Raw genomic sequence first — 20,801 nt, forward strand, 5'->3', positions numbered from 1 at the left:
TGAATTAAACAAAGGGTAGGGTGTGTATTTAAGTCAAAGCCAAGTGTTTGGAAATTGAAGGTAGACAAGTTCGAAAGGCAACGTGTTAATAGAATATGAAAGTCCGTTTGGCCCTTTTAGCTTTCAAGGGGGTGAGAGTCATTGGTTAATTGGAGTACGTAATTATGGCAATGGTTGAAAAAAAAACTGGGCTTAGATTTTTCATATTGTGAATGTTCAATCCAATTATTCCGTTTAGACCATCTTTCCCAATTAAGCATCATGAAACCCAAAGTCTTCGGAGGCTGTGCACCCTCCACACACAATGGCGCAAATGGTATGCAGTGAAGATTCAGTGGACAAAGCCTCTGAGATTCCATGAGTCTCAACTAAGCAAAGATCACCTCAACTATCAAAGAATGGCACCATGAGATTGTGCCAAAACAAATTGGTGAGTGCGACAAATGGATCAGGATATTACGTTTTCGGCATAAAAATATTGTGACAATAAAAGAATACGAGTAAATGCAATATTTCATAACTTAATTTTTACTTTTATTAGTTGGATTTTTCCTAACGGGTGCCTTTAGGACACTCACTAACATATCGCGCATTTACATAACATATCATACACACACACACACACATACTAATAATTATTATCCTTTTTTGATTTTATATACTTTTTCTATTTAATTTCGCCTCCCGTACCTTGTATTTATTTACTTTTTTCTAATTAATCTTATATTGTAAAAAAAATAACACATGAAATATATCTTAACGAGTACCGTATGAGCGCCCGTTAGACAAGCCATTTTTAGTTAAAGTCTAGGAATTTCTAAAGAGTCATATGGACCTCTGGTTACACATAGGTGAGAGTGCTTTTCACGATTATCTAAGCTATTTATTTGAATTCGGTCCAATTTAAGTTGTTTATTTTGAAATGAGCAGCTTATTTCGGACCAAACTCTAATTTGATGCAGTGCATTATGTAGTTACACGTACAATCACGCGTCCCCTTTTATGTGTTGTTATGCTCATATTGAGTTACGCTCTATTCGTAATTATACTCCACACAACTCCACCTTAAATTTAATAATCCATGCATTACTCACCTGTGGTATGCATCAAAGCATATGCAGAGGTGAATTCAAAATGGAGGGCTAGACATTCGGACTGTTTAAACCTTTAAATATCCTACATAGGTTAAAAGTCCATTAAACGTTCCCCTAACCAACATAATTAATTATGCTTCCCCAAGCTACGCCCGTAATATCAGCAAACAAAAGAATTTAATGTCACAAATCTTAACACAAGTGGTCATCTCTGTGTCCACATTTCATGAAACGAAAAGCAGGTTAAGACATTTGGTTCCAACTTATATAAGAGCCGTACAAAGTGATCGGCATGATGGTGCCTGAGCAGAGGAAATGTGGCTGCAAAGAACCAATACAAAGTTGCAAAAATCTGAGCATAATTATGAAGAGGGTTTAGAGCATAGGTTCGGTTTATAATGATTGTCAGCTCTCTCCGCCTCTGATGGTGCTTCGTCTGGATCTTTTTGGTCACTACAAAAAGGTCCCCACTGGGATGTTTGCTTTGGTCCGAACCACTGAATTTGTGTTAGCCATTCACTGAATTCTGAAAAGCAATAAGCAAAATCTTTTGCTCACTACTGCGCTGACTTTGGTCTCCTTTTCTTGTTTTTTCCCTCATCTTGCTATTTCGAAGTCAAATGCCCAATTCTTCCCGCAAGCAGGTTTGCTTTTTTGGTAGAATTTTGGGTAGTGGGATGGAGTACCTTCTCCTTCACTAACTTAAAAAAATGGAAACTAAAGAAGTTATTTTGACTTTAAAAGTTACCAAGTGTATTTAATGACTAATTTTCTTAAGCAAATGACTATTCTATCTCCTATTCTTCAAACTTTAGATATTTTCACTCCTTTTTTTTTTTAAACAGGCAAGCAAATGTTGACAAGTAAAGATCTGTGAAAGTTTTATATTCATCTGAAACTTTCAAAGTCGTAATGTCCTGGATGCTACTAGCTAGAATACTCAGAAAATTAACAAACAAGAAGAAACACAGCCCTTCCCATGAATATATTAGAGAAGCTCTTGGGCAAACAATTTAGAAATGTATCACAATTGATTAGTTAGTAGAGAGATATTTGTTAGGGACTCGCAAGATTTACTGTTACATGTTGACATATTTCGAACTAAAGCACTGCACAAATGAATAGTGTATCAAGGATTTTGGTTGGAAGGTGTTTTCTTAAAAATCAACAATGTACCAAAAAATTTTGCTGCAATCTTGATCTACATTTTAAACACTTCTCCTTAGTTAAGATCTGTCCATAGCTTAAGACTAAAACACAACTTCTCATGTTACTAGCAATTATCTCTTTACAGGTATGACAAACACACTAGGAATACAGCGGAGACCTACCTCTTTTAATCCCTCCCTATATATGAAATTTTGTCGTTCCCTAAATCAAGCTCTTGATTTGCTTGGTGTCTACTCCTCCATCATAATTAATTATATGCTTCTAGACAAGCTCTTAGTTAATCTTGGCCGTAAATTTCTGAATGTTAGACAAAGATAAAGATAAGCATGCCATAGATCTTGGAGAAAAGGGATTGTAAATCATTGCTTGTAGTTGTAGGATATCCCCAAGTGAAGTCCCAAATAACCAAAAAAAAAAAAAAAGGGAGAAAAATAATAAGGACCTTTTTCTTCTTTTTTTTTTTTTTGGGTCGTAGTGTGTGTTGTTATCAATGCAAATCAATTGACATGAATTATTCTTCTTTGGTATAGACTTCAGACGAAGCAATTAGAGTTTCTTTAGCTGATCAATGAACTGCTCGAGACTTTGATGTAAAATCTGTGTCGAATGGAAGAATTGCTATCCATTAAAAACGGTGGAGAATTGTCTCCTAGACTTTCAACTTCTTTTGTATTTTGTCCGTGATGATGCGTTCACGTCATCACATCATAGTTTCAAGAATTGGTTCAACATAAAATATGTATAAGATCGAGTTAGCCCAACAGAGGAAAAAGATGTATAAACCCACCCCCCTCCCCAAACCAAAAAAATAATAATAATAAAGAGTGGATTTCAGTTCGAACTTAATCCATATTATAATGATTATTCATCTAATAAGGTCAATCCTTTTCACATGAACCACGAATAAAAATTAATCTTATGTACCTAAAGACAAAAAAATTAATCTTGTGGCTGTCATATATAAGATTTTTTGGTATTTTAGTTATATAAACAGATTACTGAAACGGATTCATTGCGACCGCACAAGGTATAATTGTACTGTTTCATAAATTAAACCTACTCTTTGCCTGTTTTGCATGAGTTGACCATGTGTCTTAATTAAAAGCAAAATAAAAGGTAGGAAAGGAATAGAGTTTAAGAAGGATGGTGGATAAGGAAGAATAAAGCTCAACAGCTCTAATTTCTAACATCTTAATTTTAACCATTAGATCATGACCTCCTCAGCGTTATGTCCTTAATTTTTTATTTTTTTTTGTAAAAAAAAAGAAAGGACCTGATCCCACTTCAGACTCCAACCCTTATTTGAGTTGTTGGGTTATTCCCCATTTTTGTTACCAGGGTCGAACTCTGATGAATGTCCTAACTAGGGACTACACCACCAGGTCGGCTACCTTGGAGGGACGCGTTATGTCCTTAATTAACATGTCCATGAATATTTCGATTTCGTGGTCAAATTTTCTGCATAATGACCTGAATTGAAGGTACAAGTATACATCGAAAACTATTAGTAGTATCTTCTTTGCTTCTGCTAATCAGGTTATCTTCTTGTATGACGGACGCATAGCATCTTTATAAGTTTATCTTCTGGTACCTACCTTGTCTAATGTTGTCATGCCCTCTAACGTTTTCACATTGCTTGATTGCTGATGACAATTATATAATCTATGATGAAGATGTAACTAAGGAAGAAATGACAAACATATGTCTGATTAGATAATGACAGATGAAATACACTAGTTTATCCGCTTAATTAAGCACACAAATAATTGAACAGCATCAATTCTGCATTCGAGAACGTACGTAGATGCTGTTCAAATTAATAAGTAATTAGTTATATCTTAGACTAGCAAAAGAAATCTATAAACGTTGTCCAAGCTCGATAACTGATACGGTTTTTTTTTTAAAATTAGATGATAATACTATTATATACGCCATGAAAAGAATCCACGGGACGGACGCTTTGACGACAAGGAAGGCAACCCATAGTCCAAATTTGACAACAACACCAAAGCACATAGGTATTAAATATTAATCAAACTAGGATGAATATCCTCATGTAAAAAACCGGCCATGTACTCCATGATTTGATCTTTGTAGGGTAAGAGTTGATCTTGATTGTATTCAATTTCAGTATGTTGGCTCTTGATTCTTGTCACAATAAATGCAGTGAAGCATCTTGCCGGATAATTTATAGAGGGGCCCTTGAAGGACCTGAAATTAAGGTAGCTACTTTATATATATATATATATATATATATATATATATATATATATCCATATCCTTATACTATATAAGAATGAGTTTAAGACTAGATTTCAACCGCAGGGATGAGGCTATTTTGGGAATGTGAGAGTGTTTGAAGAGTAATTGGAACACTGAGTACAAGTCATTATAGCTTTAATTTCACTATAATTACTTATATAACCTTTCAGACATTTAAGGTTAGGGGCAGGTTTGGTATGCTACAATGTTTGAAACCAAGTTGAGTGTCAAGTACAACTGAATAAAGCTTGTATTTTGATAGAATTACATAAAAGTCATTTTAATCATTTATTATACTAACATCCAAGCCTTCCAATTTCCTGAAACATTTCTCATATGTTAAGGAATTAATTGGATGTTTACATAATTGGATTTTAATTGTAATTAATTAACTTAATTATTATCTGAACAATCATTATCATATTTATGTCCCCAAGTTTAACCGATACCCTTTCTTCTTTTTTCGATTTCACCTCTTTGATTTTATTATGGCTATTAAATATTTGGTGGAATGCATAGCTTTTCCTTTAAATTGAAGTGAGTTCTTTGGGTTTGTCTTCTTCAATTGTAGTTTTTTTTTTCCGATGATTGGTTTATTCAAGAATTTCGTATAGTTTGCCTTTTGATACTTCTAATTTAAAAAACTGACTAATTGTATTTTTTTTCTTAATAGATCCCAGAGATTCTGTGTCTGGTCAATGTACAATTTGAGATAACGTTGTCACTTTCTAAAATAATCAGAAAAGCAATTTTATCATCTTCTCCTCCTCAGCCAAGGTATTATCTCTTTATTTAAGTCAAATAACGGGCTCCGTTTGGATTAGCTGTTTTTGGGATTGTTTTTCAAAAACAACACTGTAGCATTTCGTTTTTGAAATACAAGTCCGTTTGGATTAGTTATTTTTAGGGTTATTTTTCAAAAACTATATGAAAAACTTTTACAGTAGATGTATTTTGGATTATTTTTAGAGGTATTTTTAAAACATATTTTTGAATATTTTTATAATTTATAATTTTTATATTTTTATACTTATATATATTTATGTATTTATAATACATTTATAAATATTTATAAATAAATATATTTATATAAAAATATATAAATGTATTATATTATATATAATACATAATATAAATATATTTATAAATGTATATTATTATAAATGTATAAATTATAAATGAATATTATATAAATGTATAAATTATAAATTATATATAAATATATATTTTTATACATTTATAAATAAATATATTTATATAAAAATATATAAATGCATTATAAATGTATTATATTATATATAATACATAATATAAATATATTTATAAATGTATAAGTGTATATTATTATAAATTTATAAATGTATAAATGAATATTATATAAATGTATAAATTAATATATTAACAATATATATTAATATTATGTATAATGTATTAATATAATTAATTTAAATGTATTAATATTATGTATAAATGTAAAATTAATATTATGTATATTAATATAAATGTATAAATGTATTATAAATATATTATATTATATATAATACATAATATAAATTTATATTCTAAATATACATTAATATATATATATTATGTATAAATGTACATTTATATAAATGTATAATTTATATAATATATAGTATATATTATATATATATAATTTATATAATATATAATATTTATATAAATATATAAAAATATTTTTTAAATAAAATAAAATATTTGTAATATGTATAAATAAATATATAAATATTTAATATATAATATACATTAATATTAATTATAAATATTATAATATTATAAATATGGTGTTTATATAATATTTCAATTTGTAATATTTATTGTATATTTCATTATATAAATATTTATATAATATATAATTTATAAATATATAATATATAATTTTCAATTTGTATAATATACATAATGAGGAATTTCTTCTGATTTTAGTTACCATTTTCTACAATTTCAAATTTAGAAAATATTATTTGTACCAATTTTTTATAATCAAGATAGTTTCAATTCAGATCTTTAATAATTATGCAGATTTGAACTTATTTATGAGATTATAAAGAAATGCTCCTAGCAAAAAATACCAAATCTGAATAGTTTCTACAAAACTTTGAAAAAGATCACTTAAGTTTCTTATCTATTTATCATTTTTGGGCATTATTATCTCTATAAAAAACATGTGATTAAGTCGTATTATACCCACCAAATTATATAAATAGTTAGTCAAAAATAAAATTATTTTAGATTAGATTGGACGCAAAGTGATTGATGGATAAATTTGACTTGATAATTCAGGTTAAGTTTAAGTCGAAGGAGAAATTAGAAGCATTGCTTGAGGGATCTTTCACGAACATATATAGATTCGAGAGATGAAGGATCCAATTGATACTTTAAAATGTTTTATCATCTTGGATAAGTTTTAGAAGAGACCTTTGGATACTTTTCAATTGCACTTCAAACATTCTTACATTTTCAAACTACCCTTATCTTTGCAGTTGAAATTTAAACATAACTTTTGATTACAACGGATTCTTATATAGTATAACGATAAGGATGTCTTATTGCACATTATTTTTATTAACTCACTATGTAACTTATGATTTTTCTATTAAAATTACATGATAAAATCATCATACTTCAGTTCCTATACTACAAAATATTAAACAACAATTATTAATTATCTTGAATTACAAGCACCAAATTCCCGCGCGTCGCGCGGGTTGTCTCTCCCTAGTATTATACATAAGCACGAGTTCTTGAATCTAAAATGTCGTACTTACGATGTCTCCCACCTATCATCAACTCAACTCTTTCCTAGATAGCTACTTGTTTACTTGTCATTTGGTCGATGTTTCTTTCTTGCATTTTGCAAAATTGTTTGATGTCAGCTGATCTTTTATAAAGCTTCTGCTTTTCTTATTCTCTTCAGATTTTGTGTTTGTTTTCTTGGTCAGTGTAGTTAAACGAAGACTCCATTTGTCACATAGATAGGAATCAACTTAATGTCTAGTAGTATAAATTAGTTAAAATATCTGGAGAGTCAACAAATTTGTGAAACCTAAATAATTAACCAAAATTAGCAAAAGAATATACAATGGTGGTTGGGTTGGCCTTAATTTTCATTTTCTGTGATGTTTTTCGCTTTTTCGGTTCAAGGATTTTGAAGTTTTTCACTGGGATGTGGAGACCCGATCGAATTGGGCTCCTTTTTTATTACGACATCCTTCTCGATTCACCTCTATATTCTTTCACATCTCAATAATTCGAAATACAAAATCATCTCACCATAATAATTACTATCAGTAGTAGTTTGTGTTTTGAATTTTGATGAGTATTCAAACAAATATCAATTCCGTCGCAGAGGTTCTTGCTGCGATTAGACTATTAAGATCACTCATAAGTCATAACCCGCAATGGTAAAATAACTACTAATGTGTATTCTTATATTCTAATAGTAGTAGATATCATCATATTTCAACTCATATTATTATTCACCAAACTCCCATATAATTAGCCTTTGTTTTTTCCCTCACCAAACCAAGAGTGGCTTTGGTGTATAAAGTCTATTTTATAAGTTTTTTCTTCTATAATAATTTCATATTATTCGAAGCACATTCATGAGATTAGGCCTGTCAACCGGTCGGGTCCGGGCCAAAATTCATTATTCCGGACCCGGTATACTATATCGGATCCGGATCCGACCCTGTTTACCTGACGGGTCTTCTACTTTATGTTCCGGATCCGACGGGACCCGAAAAAAAATCTGACAAAGCTTATAATTTCTAACAAAAATGAGAAAAAAATATATTTGTAAACTAATTTCTAACTAATACAAATAAAAAATCAAATAAAAAAGTCGGAATACTATATTCCGTATCCGATCTGTTTTTTTGTTTGACAAAATGGATTCGAATCTGGGTCCAGGTAACAGAATTAAATCTCTACTCATACCCGAAATAATTTGACGGATCCGGTCCGAGTCCGGTTGACAGGCCTACATGAGATGTAATTGGAGAGGTCCCAATCGTCTAAACTCAGCATTGGACTAGTTCCATCTTCTATATATGCGTAGTCCCCATCTAAAAAGTAAACATGACCATAAAATTTACCATCTAGAAACTGAGAGGATCTGAGAAAAACATAGAAATCCAAATGCACAAGCACAAGAAGTCTTTCTCAGTCAAAATTTACCATTTTTCTGGGATGCTAAAACGAATGGATCTATGGGACGATGGTGGAGGAAGAAGCGACAAGGATCATTAAATGCAGATGAAGAGTCCTGCTTCCGTCAATAAGAAGAGGCCAAGGCCATGACCATCACCCACAATTATTTAATTTTGGCACCTTAATATCAAGACCAAGTTGAATGATACTAGTATCTTATCAGCAACGATTGTCTATGGCTATTCAGGGACAACGACAAATATGCCATGGGGTCACCCAACTAATTAAGAGGAGCAAAATATGCCTGGAACAATGATTTTTTTTTTTTTTTTTTTTTTTTTTTTTTTTTTTTGGTGTCACAGGTTATTCTTGAGCCCTACTCGTTCTCAAGGCCCAACTTTCATGACCAGTCTTAAGTTCAACGTAAGACAACTTGGCTATAATTTTCTTTCAACACTTTGTTTTTTCTCCTTTCACTTTAAGATTTTTCAAAGGGGGCCAAAGTCTTGTTGAGATTTGTCCGAGAAGACCCGGAGTCCTGGTCCTCTATTATTGTACCAATTTCAACGTATGCTTTTTGTGTTAATCGGGTCCAATCCCAACTTCTACTCAAGACTTTTATCAGCGGTGTTTTTTCGCATAATTTGAAGGGATAATTTCAGAAACCTCCACTAAAGTTCTTGACAATTTTGCTGAGCTCACCTAAAGTTTGAAAAATTACACTTACTTCCCTTGATTTGATAGTTTTAGAAACAAAACCTTAAAATAATATTGATTTGGTCAATTTTTTTAAATGAATACCCAAAAATGCCCTTATATAATGAGTTTTAATTTATTTTCCTATACAATTATAAGATTATCTAGTATAATTATAAGGAAAATGTGCCAAATTTTTCATGTCCATACTTACTATTTGATAAATAACCATAATAATAATTTTATCACTATGATAGGTTACTTTATTATGAATTTAGATTTATAAGATAGAAGAGAAAATATTGAAATAATTCATTTAGAGTTTATGAATTTTTCGAGTAGTAGAATTATCATAATTTAGTAGTAGTTTTGGGCCATTTCTTTTTTATTTATTGTTAATTTTAGTGCCAAAAAATAGAAAACAAAGATCAGCAGAAATATTCGATTACATATAAAATTAACTCGTCAAAAAATTATTAGTTCGACATTTGGTTACAATAGAAACTAGAAACAACAGTGGTAGTTTTATAGTTATATTGGAGAAAAATTTAGAAAAAAAGGAAAAAAATAATTTTAAAACTCATTTTAAGTATAAGCATACCAAATAAGGGAATTTTATTAACATATTTAAGGGTAAAATTATCATTTTAAATGATAAGGGAGGTATATGTAATTTTTTAAATCTTAAGGGAGCTGAATAAAATTGTCAAAAACCTCAGAGGAGGTTTCTAAAATTATCCCTAATTTGAATTATTGCGAAGATGTTTTCCCACTTCAGCAGGGCAGCAGCCGGAGGAAAGAGTTAAGAAAATACTAGGCAGGACATCCACGGGATGGCAATTGATTTTTTTGTTTTTTCCTTCCAACCTTCTTCCCTCTCCTAATCCCTCCCTGTCCCCAAACTTGGCAATTAGGTGCGAATCTTGATCTCAGGCGGAACTCAAATCCTTGGCTAACAGCCCCAATGGAACAACTTAATATGTGGGTCACGTGACAATTTTCTTTTAAGACGATAAAAGATAAGATAAATTCATCATTTTAAAAGGAATTACTATGGCATTAACACGAGCTTAAAATAGACATGCTAAACTTTTGGATAGCTAAATTTTTTTAAATAATATTTCGCTTGCATCATAAATATATTTCTGAATTATCTTTTTATCTCATACATATCACATTATAAAAAGTACTATGATAATTATTTCAAATACTGATACTCTATCCGAACACACTCACAGTTATTTTTTGAATATCTGAAATTTCTAACCTAAATGGATGAATTTTTCATTTTGTTTGGTCAGCAAAATTTCTGTTGATTTATTATCAATGAAACCACCCCAAAAAAAAAAAAAACCCCAGTGCATAGCGAAGACATATGACTTTTGCTGGTTGATTAAATTAAAGAGGATAACGTTTGGATTACGCTATTGAGTGTTGATAAGGGAAACTTGTACGTTCCTTTGTTAACTTGGTTAAATAAAATTAAAAGGGTAGAATAGACAGTCACAGGTGTAATTAAGCCAGAAAATGATGCCCCAATAATTTATATGTTCTCAATTGGGATTTAAAGGGACGAAAGACCATGGAAAAATCCTTACCCTAAACGTGGATGCACCTTCCTTCTGTCTAGTTATTTTCACAGAAGAACTACCATGCAGTTTCTGCTATCTTTCCAGGGTCAATTTGGGCGATTTGATGGATCAGATATATCTCCAACATCAAGTTTCAAAAGCTAGTCAGCCAGATTCGAGTCCACAGGTTTGGTTTGGCAAATTGGAGAAAAGTTGTTGCAATTTCTCATTCACGGCTTCTCCTAGTGCCTGTAGCTGTTTCAACCTGACCCCATTGCTTTCGAATTCGAAGCCACTTGGCAATGTGAATGTATGCGTCTTTTGAATAGGAAAGCAACCTAAAGCAGTTTGATGATGATCTGCAACTCTAAAGCTTGTGCAAGTGTTCAAGAGAAAATTAAAAAGCACATGCAGTATTAGTGTTTGAATTGCAAATTTTCAAAGAAAAATTGTTATATTTTTCGTGAACAGATACTTTCTTATCTCACGTATATCAAATTGTTATAGTAATTTTTCTAAAAAAAAAATCTAGAAATGCAATCCAAACAAAGCTAAGCTTCAAGAATCATTTCTGCGGCATATTTTGGTATTCATTTTTACCTTATCACACTTCCTTATCTTTATAAATATTATTCTGTGTATTCTCCAAAAAAGAAAAAATATATATATAAAAACTGAAAGAGAAGAGGTTCAACCGTGTATATTCTTATTGTAAGTAGTTTAAAGTCTTGAGTATGAGATCATATATTGATTAGTGATTGTACCGAGCAAGACAAAGTTTTGTTCAACTTTTCATGACTAATCACATTCAACTCCAAAGAAATTCTTAGACAAACAAGGATGATTTGAAACAACTAATCTAGATTGTGTTTGACTTGCCATTTAACAAGTAAGTACCTGTCATTGCGGGCAGGGTATCTATGCTTTGTGGTTTCCAATTTCTACTTCCTACTACCCTGACCGTCTAGCACAGGTGTGTTGTCTAACAGTAACTGGATACTAGTCAATCATCATTAGAATAAGCAACGTAAATACATTCTTAGTTGATAATGAAGTGATGTGGATACCTCCATTAAGAGATAGAAGAAGATGTACGCTAGCCAAATCTTCATGCTGATCATATTTACAACTCCAATGAGGGATTCAAGCTCAGTGAACAAAATTAAGGGACATCATTTTCTTGAAATAAAAAAAAAAAACTCTTGTTTCATCCACAATTACAAGTTTTAGTTTTGAATTATTATTTTGTTTTTGAAGAAATTCCTTTTCTTTTTTCTTTCACTAAATCCAAGATTCATATGATCCCTAATTTTTGTACAAATGCAATTTTTTTTTTTAAAGTAATCTATCATAAGTAATGAGTCGATCATATCATCACTAGATACAATTAATTTTAGAGTTCCTTCAAGAAAAATCTAAAAAGAATAAAGGGAAAAAAAGAAGGGAGAGATCGGATTCGGATGCATTTTAGTTTTAGTTCTCAACTTCTCATCTCATTCTAATATTCTGTGTGTCATGCATGTAGCTGTCGGATGGGACCGCAAGAGAGTTAAAAATAGAGTGATAGTCAAGGTCCTTGCCCTTGGCCTTGGCAATACAAATTAAGGCCATTGCCGCATCATGGTTGAATTTCTACCAACTATTTTATGCTAAAATTCTGTAGACAGACAAAAAGTTACAAAATTGGCCTGCTCAAAGCGAGAACCCATCAATAGTTTGCTAAATATTCAATGGGAAAGCACGTGAAATTGAATAGAAAAGTTACACGAGGAGAGTAATTTTATAGGATATGGAATGAAGAGTGGAATTCAAAGTTAAGACAAATATGAAAAACGGTACGTAGTTTTGGACCCTTGCTGAAGACTATGCATTAGGCATATTCAACTGTGGAAAGTCCATCTGGAGACTAAAACATTTTTGGACAGAGCATTAGGATTTAGGACTTCTCAAATTTGTGCGAAGGGTTGACTCAAAATAAACTTTGGCATCCCTAAGCTTTCCCTAATGTTTCATTTAGTTCGTTGAACCACTGAGTGTTATTAAGGAGCATAAGCTAAAAATGCCCGACTCGATTTTGTTGGCCCTAAATATTGGAGGATGTGGACTCTACTTTTGATCACATACATGTTCATAAGTTTTCAAGTTAATGATGAGAAGATTCTCTCTACAAATATGGGACAATGAACATGTTAAATCGGTCTTCTTCTTAGCGCATTCCTGACGGATAAAGAAAGGAACCGACAGCTGACTGTGATATATACATACGAAGTTCCATTGCTAATGCTACCTAAAGGAGTATGTGATGGCAATGTTTGGTGAGTGGGTGGGTGGGTGGTCCATTATTCAGCAATTCTTTTGAGTGGTCTATTATTCCTTTATCATATTTTTCAAACAATTTTGCAGCAAAGGTTGAGGCTGCAGGCTGCTGTTCTTAGAATTTCACCAGCCGATATCAGATATGGTCGAACCAATCATTCCATTCTCGTAATCCCATGTTCAAATCCCTTTATTCTGTGTCATGCAATGTAAACACACGCCAAATAGTTCATCTTTTAGGCCAAGCTTAGGAGTTTTTTGGATCTCCGCTCACCTAAGCTAAAGTGACTTTAAAAAAAGTATGATATGGCTAATTGATAGATACAAACATGAAAATTAGGACGTGAGCCACTTTTTAATACGTCTCTGTCGTATTACCTGCATGTCACTTAGAGTAAAATTTGCCTAAAAAGAAGAGCAATATACGGAAACATCTCTTTTTCTTAATTATGTTTATGCGCGTACATTTTTGCATTTTTTTTTTGTTGCTAATAATGTAGCAACAAGTATGATGTGTCACTTCTTTATTTCTTGTCAATTTTGCTGAAATGCATCAAGAGAGATTTTTAGGAAATAAGGAAAAAACGAACATTTTATTGAGTTATAAACCTTGTCTGAAATCATTAGCTTGGAACTTGTAACGAGTAAACATCTTGAAAAGCAATTGAGATTCTCTGTGCCATCATCAGGTACCAAATTCAGTTCTAATCCTATTTATCACATGAGGGTAAAGAAAATTTAAATAAATAGCACATGACAACTTAAATAATAGAACACTTAGTATAAATATAGAAATTAACACTAACTTGCCACTGAAAAGTGACACTAAGAATCCCATGTGCTTGAAGAAGTTCACTTAGTGCTCGAAATCATTAATTCGGAACTCGTAATGAGTAACATCTTGAAAAGGTTCACTTAGTGTTAGTGCTCGAAAATTATAATCGCCTGGTCTAGTAATTTTGTAGAAAACGGAGATAAATGGTTTTCGCACAGTTGTGGGCTGGATAGTCAAAATCGTATAAAATGGAGAGTTGTCGGCTAGAAACTAAAAAGCCTTTGGGCCAACGAAACGGAAACATGACTTTTGCAATTGGATATTGGGCTTTGTAGTTTGCAACTGTGGGCAATCTGTAGCCAGAAACTAGGGGATCATTCTCTAACTATTCTTATTCTTTCTATGGGCCTACTTATAAGCTTTACAAATCTATCGACCTCTACCTTTCATCCGGTGAATTTGAAACGGAATTTTTACGCAATCAAATAAGACAGGCTGTTTCTCTCTCCTTCTTTTCCCATGCTTTTTGCTATTGACAATTTATCTTTTTCGTTTTTATAACTTCACTCAGCTCTTTCGTAATACAATTTTATCACTTAGACACTCACTAATATTTTAGATGATTTGTTATTGACTTACACTTTCATAATAAATATTTTTTTTTACACCAGACTTGAGTTGCATGGATGACAGACACTCTTTGTCCAACTATAAAGAAATTCATGAATTATAATTATTAGAAAGGGCAAAATATTTATAGAGTCTCCAAACTATTCAAACTATATACTTTTATCCCCTTATCCATTTTAATTTTAAAATTGATCTCTTAATAATAAAAGTGTTGAATTTTGATCCTTTTGTCCATTTCCAGGGTTAAAGTTGATGGGTGTAAAAAACAATTGAAAAATCAAATTTTCAAATAGTTGCATTATTGAAAGGGCAATTTGCGATTTGAAATAAAAGAGGGGCCAAAAGTTAATAGTTTGAAAACTATTGAACTAGCTTACCTATACTAGAAAGGTTATCCCAATGTATCTATATCTATCTATCTATATCTATATTTTTGATAGAAAACTAGAGAAATTCATTTAGGTGAGGATAAGTCCGCCGAAATTGCGGAAGAAAGAAAAGGTGGTGGAGAAGAACTCCAACTACAAAAATCTGAAATAGACCTACCATTCCTAGCTAATAAGTGGGCAGGCACATTTGCCTGCCTAGGGACCCAATTAGCCTCCCGTGCGGCGAAATTCTGTAAACTAAATATCTATATCTATATTTATTTATATATAAAGCGTGAGTAAGATTTGGTGTTACAAAAATATGTCACTTTTTGAATTGTCAATTTTACTCTTATCATTATTAAGCGTGAAATGATCACAATATATAGTTACAATTAAAAACTTAAAACCACTTTTTCTTCTAAGTTTGTCAATACACTTGCAGTTCCAATTTCTACTTCCTACTGCCCTGACCGTCTAGCGCAGGTGTGTTGTCTAACAGTAACTGGACAGTAGTCAATCATCATTAGAATAAGCAACATAAATAAATTCTTAGTTGATAATGAAGTGATGTGGATACCTCCATTAAGAGATAGAAGAAGATGTACGCTAGCCAAATCTTCATGCTGATCATATTTACAACTCCAATGAGGGATTCAAGCTCCAGAAATTAAGGGACATCATTTTCTTGAAATTTAAAAAAAAAAAAACTCTTGTTTCATCCACAATTACAAGTTTTAGTTTTGAATTATTATTTTGTTTTTGAAGAAATTCCTTTTCTTTTTTCTTTCACTAATTCAAGATTCATATGATCCCTAAGCTTTGTACAAATGCAATTTTTTTTTTAAAGTAATCTGTCATAAGTAATGAGTCGATCATATCATCATTAGATACAATTAATTTTAGAGTACCTTCAAGAAAAATCTAAAAAGAATAAAGGGAAAAAAAGAAGGAAGAGATCGGATTCGGATGCATTTTAGTTTTAGTTCTCAACCGCAACGGATTCATTCAACCGTGGAAAGTCCATCTGGAGACTAAACACATTTTTGGACAGGAGGACAAAGCATTAGGATTTAGGACTTCTCAAATTTGTGCAAAAGGTTGACTTAAAATAAACTTTGTGACATCCCTAAGCTTTCCCTAATGTTTCATTTACTTCGTTGAACCACTGAGTATCAAGCAGCATAAGCTAAATATTGGAGGTTGTGGACTGTACTTTTGATCACATAGATGTTCATAAGTTTTCAAGTTAATGATGAGAAGATTCTCTCTACAAATATGGGACAATGAACATGTTAAATCGGTCTTCTTCTTAGCGCATTCCTGACGGATAAAGATTTGAGAAATTTTTAGTTTGAGCACCTTAAGGATAATTATGATCTCTTTGGTACATGTCAAGTTGAAAGTGCGTTCTACCTTCTACCCCCTAAAGCAAAACCGGCTTATGGTAAAGATAGAGAAATGACATGGATGCATATTTTGGAAAATTCTTATTATGAAATGCTACATCAAACACATTTCACAAATTGACTATGTTGCAGAAATTATTGCTGTGTTTTAAAAGGCTTGTATGTCTTGACATCCTGGGAAAGCTTTTGTATGGATCCTGCAGCAGCAACAAGTGATACAACCAGGCAAGCCCAACTGAGTACTTTAAGCCATATCCATCTGACAGAATACTTTGGTATCTTTGCCTGTGCGATGTGCATTTCTATGGGGAAATACACAGTCAAAGGATAGAAAGAGCCTGCTCCTATCAAGCCCAAGAAGTCATTGAAGAATGGGAATATCACAGCTATTACAGCTGTTAGTATAACGTATACTGTCCTCCACACCAATCTGAACAAGTTAATGTAGTAAGTACCATACAGCGGCACATTAACTGCATGTTCAGTGTTTATGAATTTGTTTTCTGGCCATTTGCTACTGCAACGATTCTCAACAAAGCCAAATATTGGCTGTGCAAAAACCTGCATGATGGTCAAGTGTGTTGAGATTAGATGGTTGATGGGATTAGATCAGTGTAGTTGTGCATTGGGAAATGAGGATACAGTAATCCTACCTGGTAAGCGCCAATTAGGTGAATGGCAATGCAAACATTTGCAAAGTCAATTAGCCAAAAGGGTTCGTAGAAGCCAAATCCGGTGAGGAAATTTCCTGGAGCATTGTTTCCAAATGCTGCATAGCCAATACAACCACACAGGACATAGAATAGGGTAGTCGTTGAAACTCCAACTCCAGAGGCCCATTTCATGACCTTGCTTTCTGGTGGGTGTGATCTCAGCGTGTCCTGCAGCATGTATAGGTCCACATTTAGCAACAATGGTCCACCATTTAGCAACAAAAGCCTTACAGCTTTCTTGTTCCCTATTTTTGGTGATCGCCAGAGAATTACCAGAAGGCTAGCAGAAGGTTTTCAAAGGGGGCAACAATTTCTTGCCTTCTTTGGAGTGTAAGATTAAACTATTAGTGGACATGGTAACATTGTCCATGTAAGCCCAGAAGCGTATCTGGCAAACTTAAGATTGAGGGAAGATGCTTACAGCTGCCTACAGTGATGTGAGCACAAGCAGTTTTGTTGATCAATGAAAGTGTGTTGATCAACAAACAATATTGCTTGAGACTGTTGATGGAATTAAAGCCTTCAGGAGTGACCCTAAATCAGGTAATGCAAAATGTCGCGATAGAGAATGATATGGTGTCAATTCTAAATTGACATGAAGATGCGATGTAAAGAAAGCCTTAAAGAGGTTGCATGGACGGCCAGTTGGAATTTTTGGACCAAATTTTAAAGGGCTTCCCTCCCTTTTGCGAGGACCGCCAATTCCTTCAACATTTGGACCAATATTTTTTAAAGGATTTTATAAGAAGGTAAAATGAACTTCGCAAGGGCGTTTTGGATTATTCATTCACAATTTTGACCATTGAATCGTTTTTTTTTATTAAAATGATAAACTCAAGGGAGGTACGCATAGTTTTCAAAACTTGAAGGGCACTAGATGAAATTGTCAAAAACCTCAAGGGAGGTTTCTGAAATTATCCCAAACCAAAAACAAAAACCTTGTGGGCGATTTTCGTATTATGTATTTGCCATAAATTTATAGTACTGTTGCTTTATGCTTTTATTGAAACGAATTAATATGATACATAGACTTGGAGTTTTGAAGGTAATTTCCACTGGTCAATAAAAGTTAGGAAGGTTATGACTCCAATCACAATCACAAGATTGCCAACCAATGCATTTCACAATTCACACACTGGAGGCGAGCTTTGAACATTCAACCTAAACAGAAGTATAGCCAACATAACTACATGCATACGTGAGGGATGCGCATATGTTTAGATTTTTCTTTTCCCCCCTTCCTTCGTGTGTTATCTATTTCGGCCTCCAGGTCGGCGGGGGATGGGGAGAATGTATGCAGAGCTCTGCTTAGTTTAGTGCATGGAGCCATGCATAGGCAGACACATCTGAGAATCATAGATGAAGGAAGAGAATTAGGATTACCTGAATTTCAATAAGGACGGTTGAATAAGCATAAGCAAAGGCTATATCTCCAATGGCTTGGAAACTTCTCCAAACTTTCTCTGAACCTGACACGTCCACCCCAACTGTTACCCCCGTCAAGGTTGTCTTTGCAATCCCGTCCCCTTAACAAAATCCATGGACCACAAGATTTAGGATCCAAAGATATCAGCAAATTGTTGTAATAATAATTGGTTGGTATGATGGATTTTACCTGCAACTTTAGCTATGGAAAGTCCAAGGCCAATTGAAGAATAAGCAAAAGACATCACGGCAGCCAAAATAGAGAGCCGAGAGAGTTTGTGAAAGTCAGGTATTTGGCTGAGAAGAATCTGGATCGCGGCAAAGATGATCATGAAAGGGTTGTTTGATGTATGGCATTTCACATGGTGGCCGTTCCTGTGGAAACAATTTGACCTTTTGACCGCCCTGAAGACAGCCGTGGAAGAAACCTTGTCAGAAAACAGTCCTCGACTTCTTCAATTATTTTCAATAAATAAATTCCTTTTCACCAAGCTATTTTCAATAAATAAATTCATAGCTGGAACAATAATAAAAAGGGACAAAAATCTTGAGTGTGTAACTCGAATACTTACACCATACTAATGGATGCCGTAATTGTGTAGCCAATCGTAACTCCTATGAGTTTGCCATACTGAGCAATTCCACAAAGCAGAACCTTGCAGCCTCCTAAATTCAGCACAAAGAAAAGGGCATAGCATATTTGGCTTTTATGCAGTGAGAATTTTCTTTCTAGCTAGTTTCTTCAAGCATGCATATGGTTAGTATTTCATAAACTTACCCAAGTGAGACCTGACAGCATCCATGTAAGTGTAGTTTCTTCTGCCGGTTATCGGACCAGGAGACCGGTAAGAATCCGCAAGCATAGTTGAAGTGAAGAAGGTGATGAAAGAAAATGCCATGAGAACAGCAGGACCAGCCACCCATCCCAACTGAGCTACAGCCCATGCTAGAGATAGCACTCCAGAACCAATCACAGCAGTTATGATGCTCGTGCACTTGCAGTTATCATCGTCCCTTCACAAATTTTAACAGAAAATAAGAAGAAGAAGATGACTCAAAACTTTTGGTTAACCAGGATGACAAAGAAACCTTTTTTTTTATCCTTTATTGCCATAACTTTAAGAATGTCATGGCAAGAAACTTATATATATATGCACTATATAGATATATGTACCTGTTCGTTTTGGACGACCGTCATCATCAAAATTCTTAAGATCGCCATTCTCTGGAGCTTCTGGATTTTGTTCGAGGTACATGCCATTATTCTGAAACTCTTCCTTCATTTTAGTGTGTGTGTACGTGTTTTTACTTGTGGTGTATGGGGGTGTGTTATGTTGAGAAGTGGGAGGTAGAGAGGTTATATACTTATATTGGGAACATTCGCAGGAGGAGACATGAGAGGGGCCAATGAGTGAAAGTGCAGAAGTGGTCTGAATTAAACTGAACAAAGGGTAGGGTGTGTATTTCACTTGGGATCCTCGGTGACATATTTTGAGTGTCAATCCAATTCCACCTCTAATATTACGTCAAGTGTCTTGTTATTATTTGCATTTTAATTTTTTAATAATTCAAATTAATTTGATTTAATACAAATTTTCTCTACCATCTAAACCTTTGAACCAAAATTAATGGTCCGGTCTAATTCAAATACCATCACTTTTGAGTTAACTACTCACGATCTGGGGAAAAAGAAAAAGAAAACCTGAGCGATTGAGCCACCAAAGTCTTTCATCGGTGATTGCTTTGAACAAAGCCAAAAAGATAGAAAAGAAAGTGTTGAAATAATTCATTTAGAGTTTATGAATTTTTCGAGTTGTGGAATTATCATAATTAGTAGTGGTTTTGGGCCATTTCTTTTTGATTTATTGTTAATTTTAGTACCAAAAAATAGAAAACAAAGATCAGCAAAAATATTGGATTATATATAAAATTAACTCGTCAAAAAAATTATTAGTTCGACATTTGGTTACAATAGAAACTAGAAACAATAGTGGTAGTTTTATAGTTTTATTGGAGAAAATTTAAAAAAAGGAATAAGAATGAAAAAAATAATTTTAAAACTCATTCTAAGTATAAGCATACCAAATAAGGGAATTTCATTAAAATATTTAAGAATAAAATTATCATTTTAAATGACAAGGGATGTATGTATAATTTTGCAAACTTTAAGAGAGCTCAGTGAAATTGTGAAAAACTTTA

At 32.9% G+C, this 20,801-nt stretch overlaps 1 protein-coding gene across 1 annotated transcript; it reads right to left on the reverse strand.

Annotated features, from left to right (window-relative positions):
* Nucleotides 1-16,532: 16,532 nt before the first annotated feature.
* On the reverse strand, nt 16,533-19,921 carry LOC113712403 (amino acid permease 6-like). The gene is made up of 7 exons (XM_027235812.2): nt 19,760-19,921; nt 19,381-19,597; nt 19,175-19,268; nt 18,793-19,007; nt 18,561-18,703; nt 17,118-17,345; nt 16,533-17,025 (listed from the first exon to the last, which is right to left on the reverse strand). The coding sequence occupies exons 1-7, from the start codon at nt 19,883-19,885 to the stop codon at nt 16,600-16,602; spliced, it is 1,449 nt and encodes a 482-aa protein (XP_027091613.2). The 5' UTR covers nt 19,886-19,921; the 3' UTR covers nt 16,533-16,599.
* Nucleotides 19,922-20,801: the final 880 nt, after the last annotated feature.

Source organism: Coffea arabica, chromosome 10e (assembly GCF_036785885.1).
Source record: "Coffea arabica cultivar ET-39 chromosome 10e, Coffea Arabica ET-39 HiFi, whole genome shotgun sequence".
Lineage (NCBI taxonomy): Eukaryota > Viridiplantae > Streptophyta > Magnoliopsida > Gentianales > Rubiaceae > Coffea > Coffea arabica.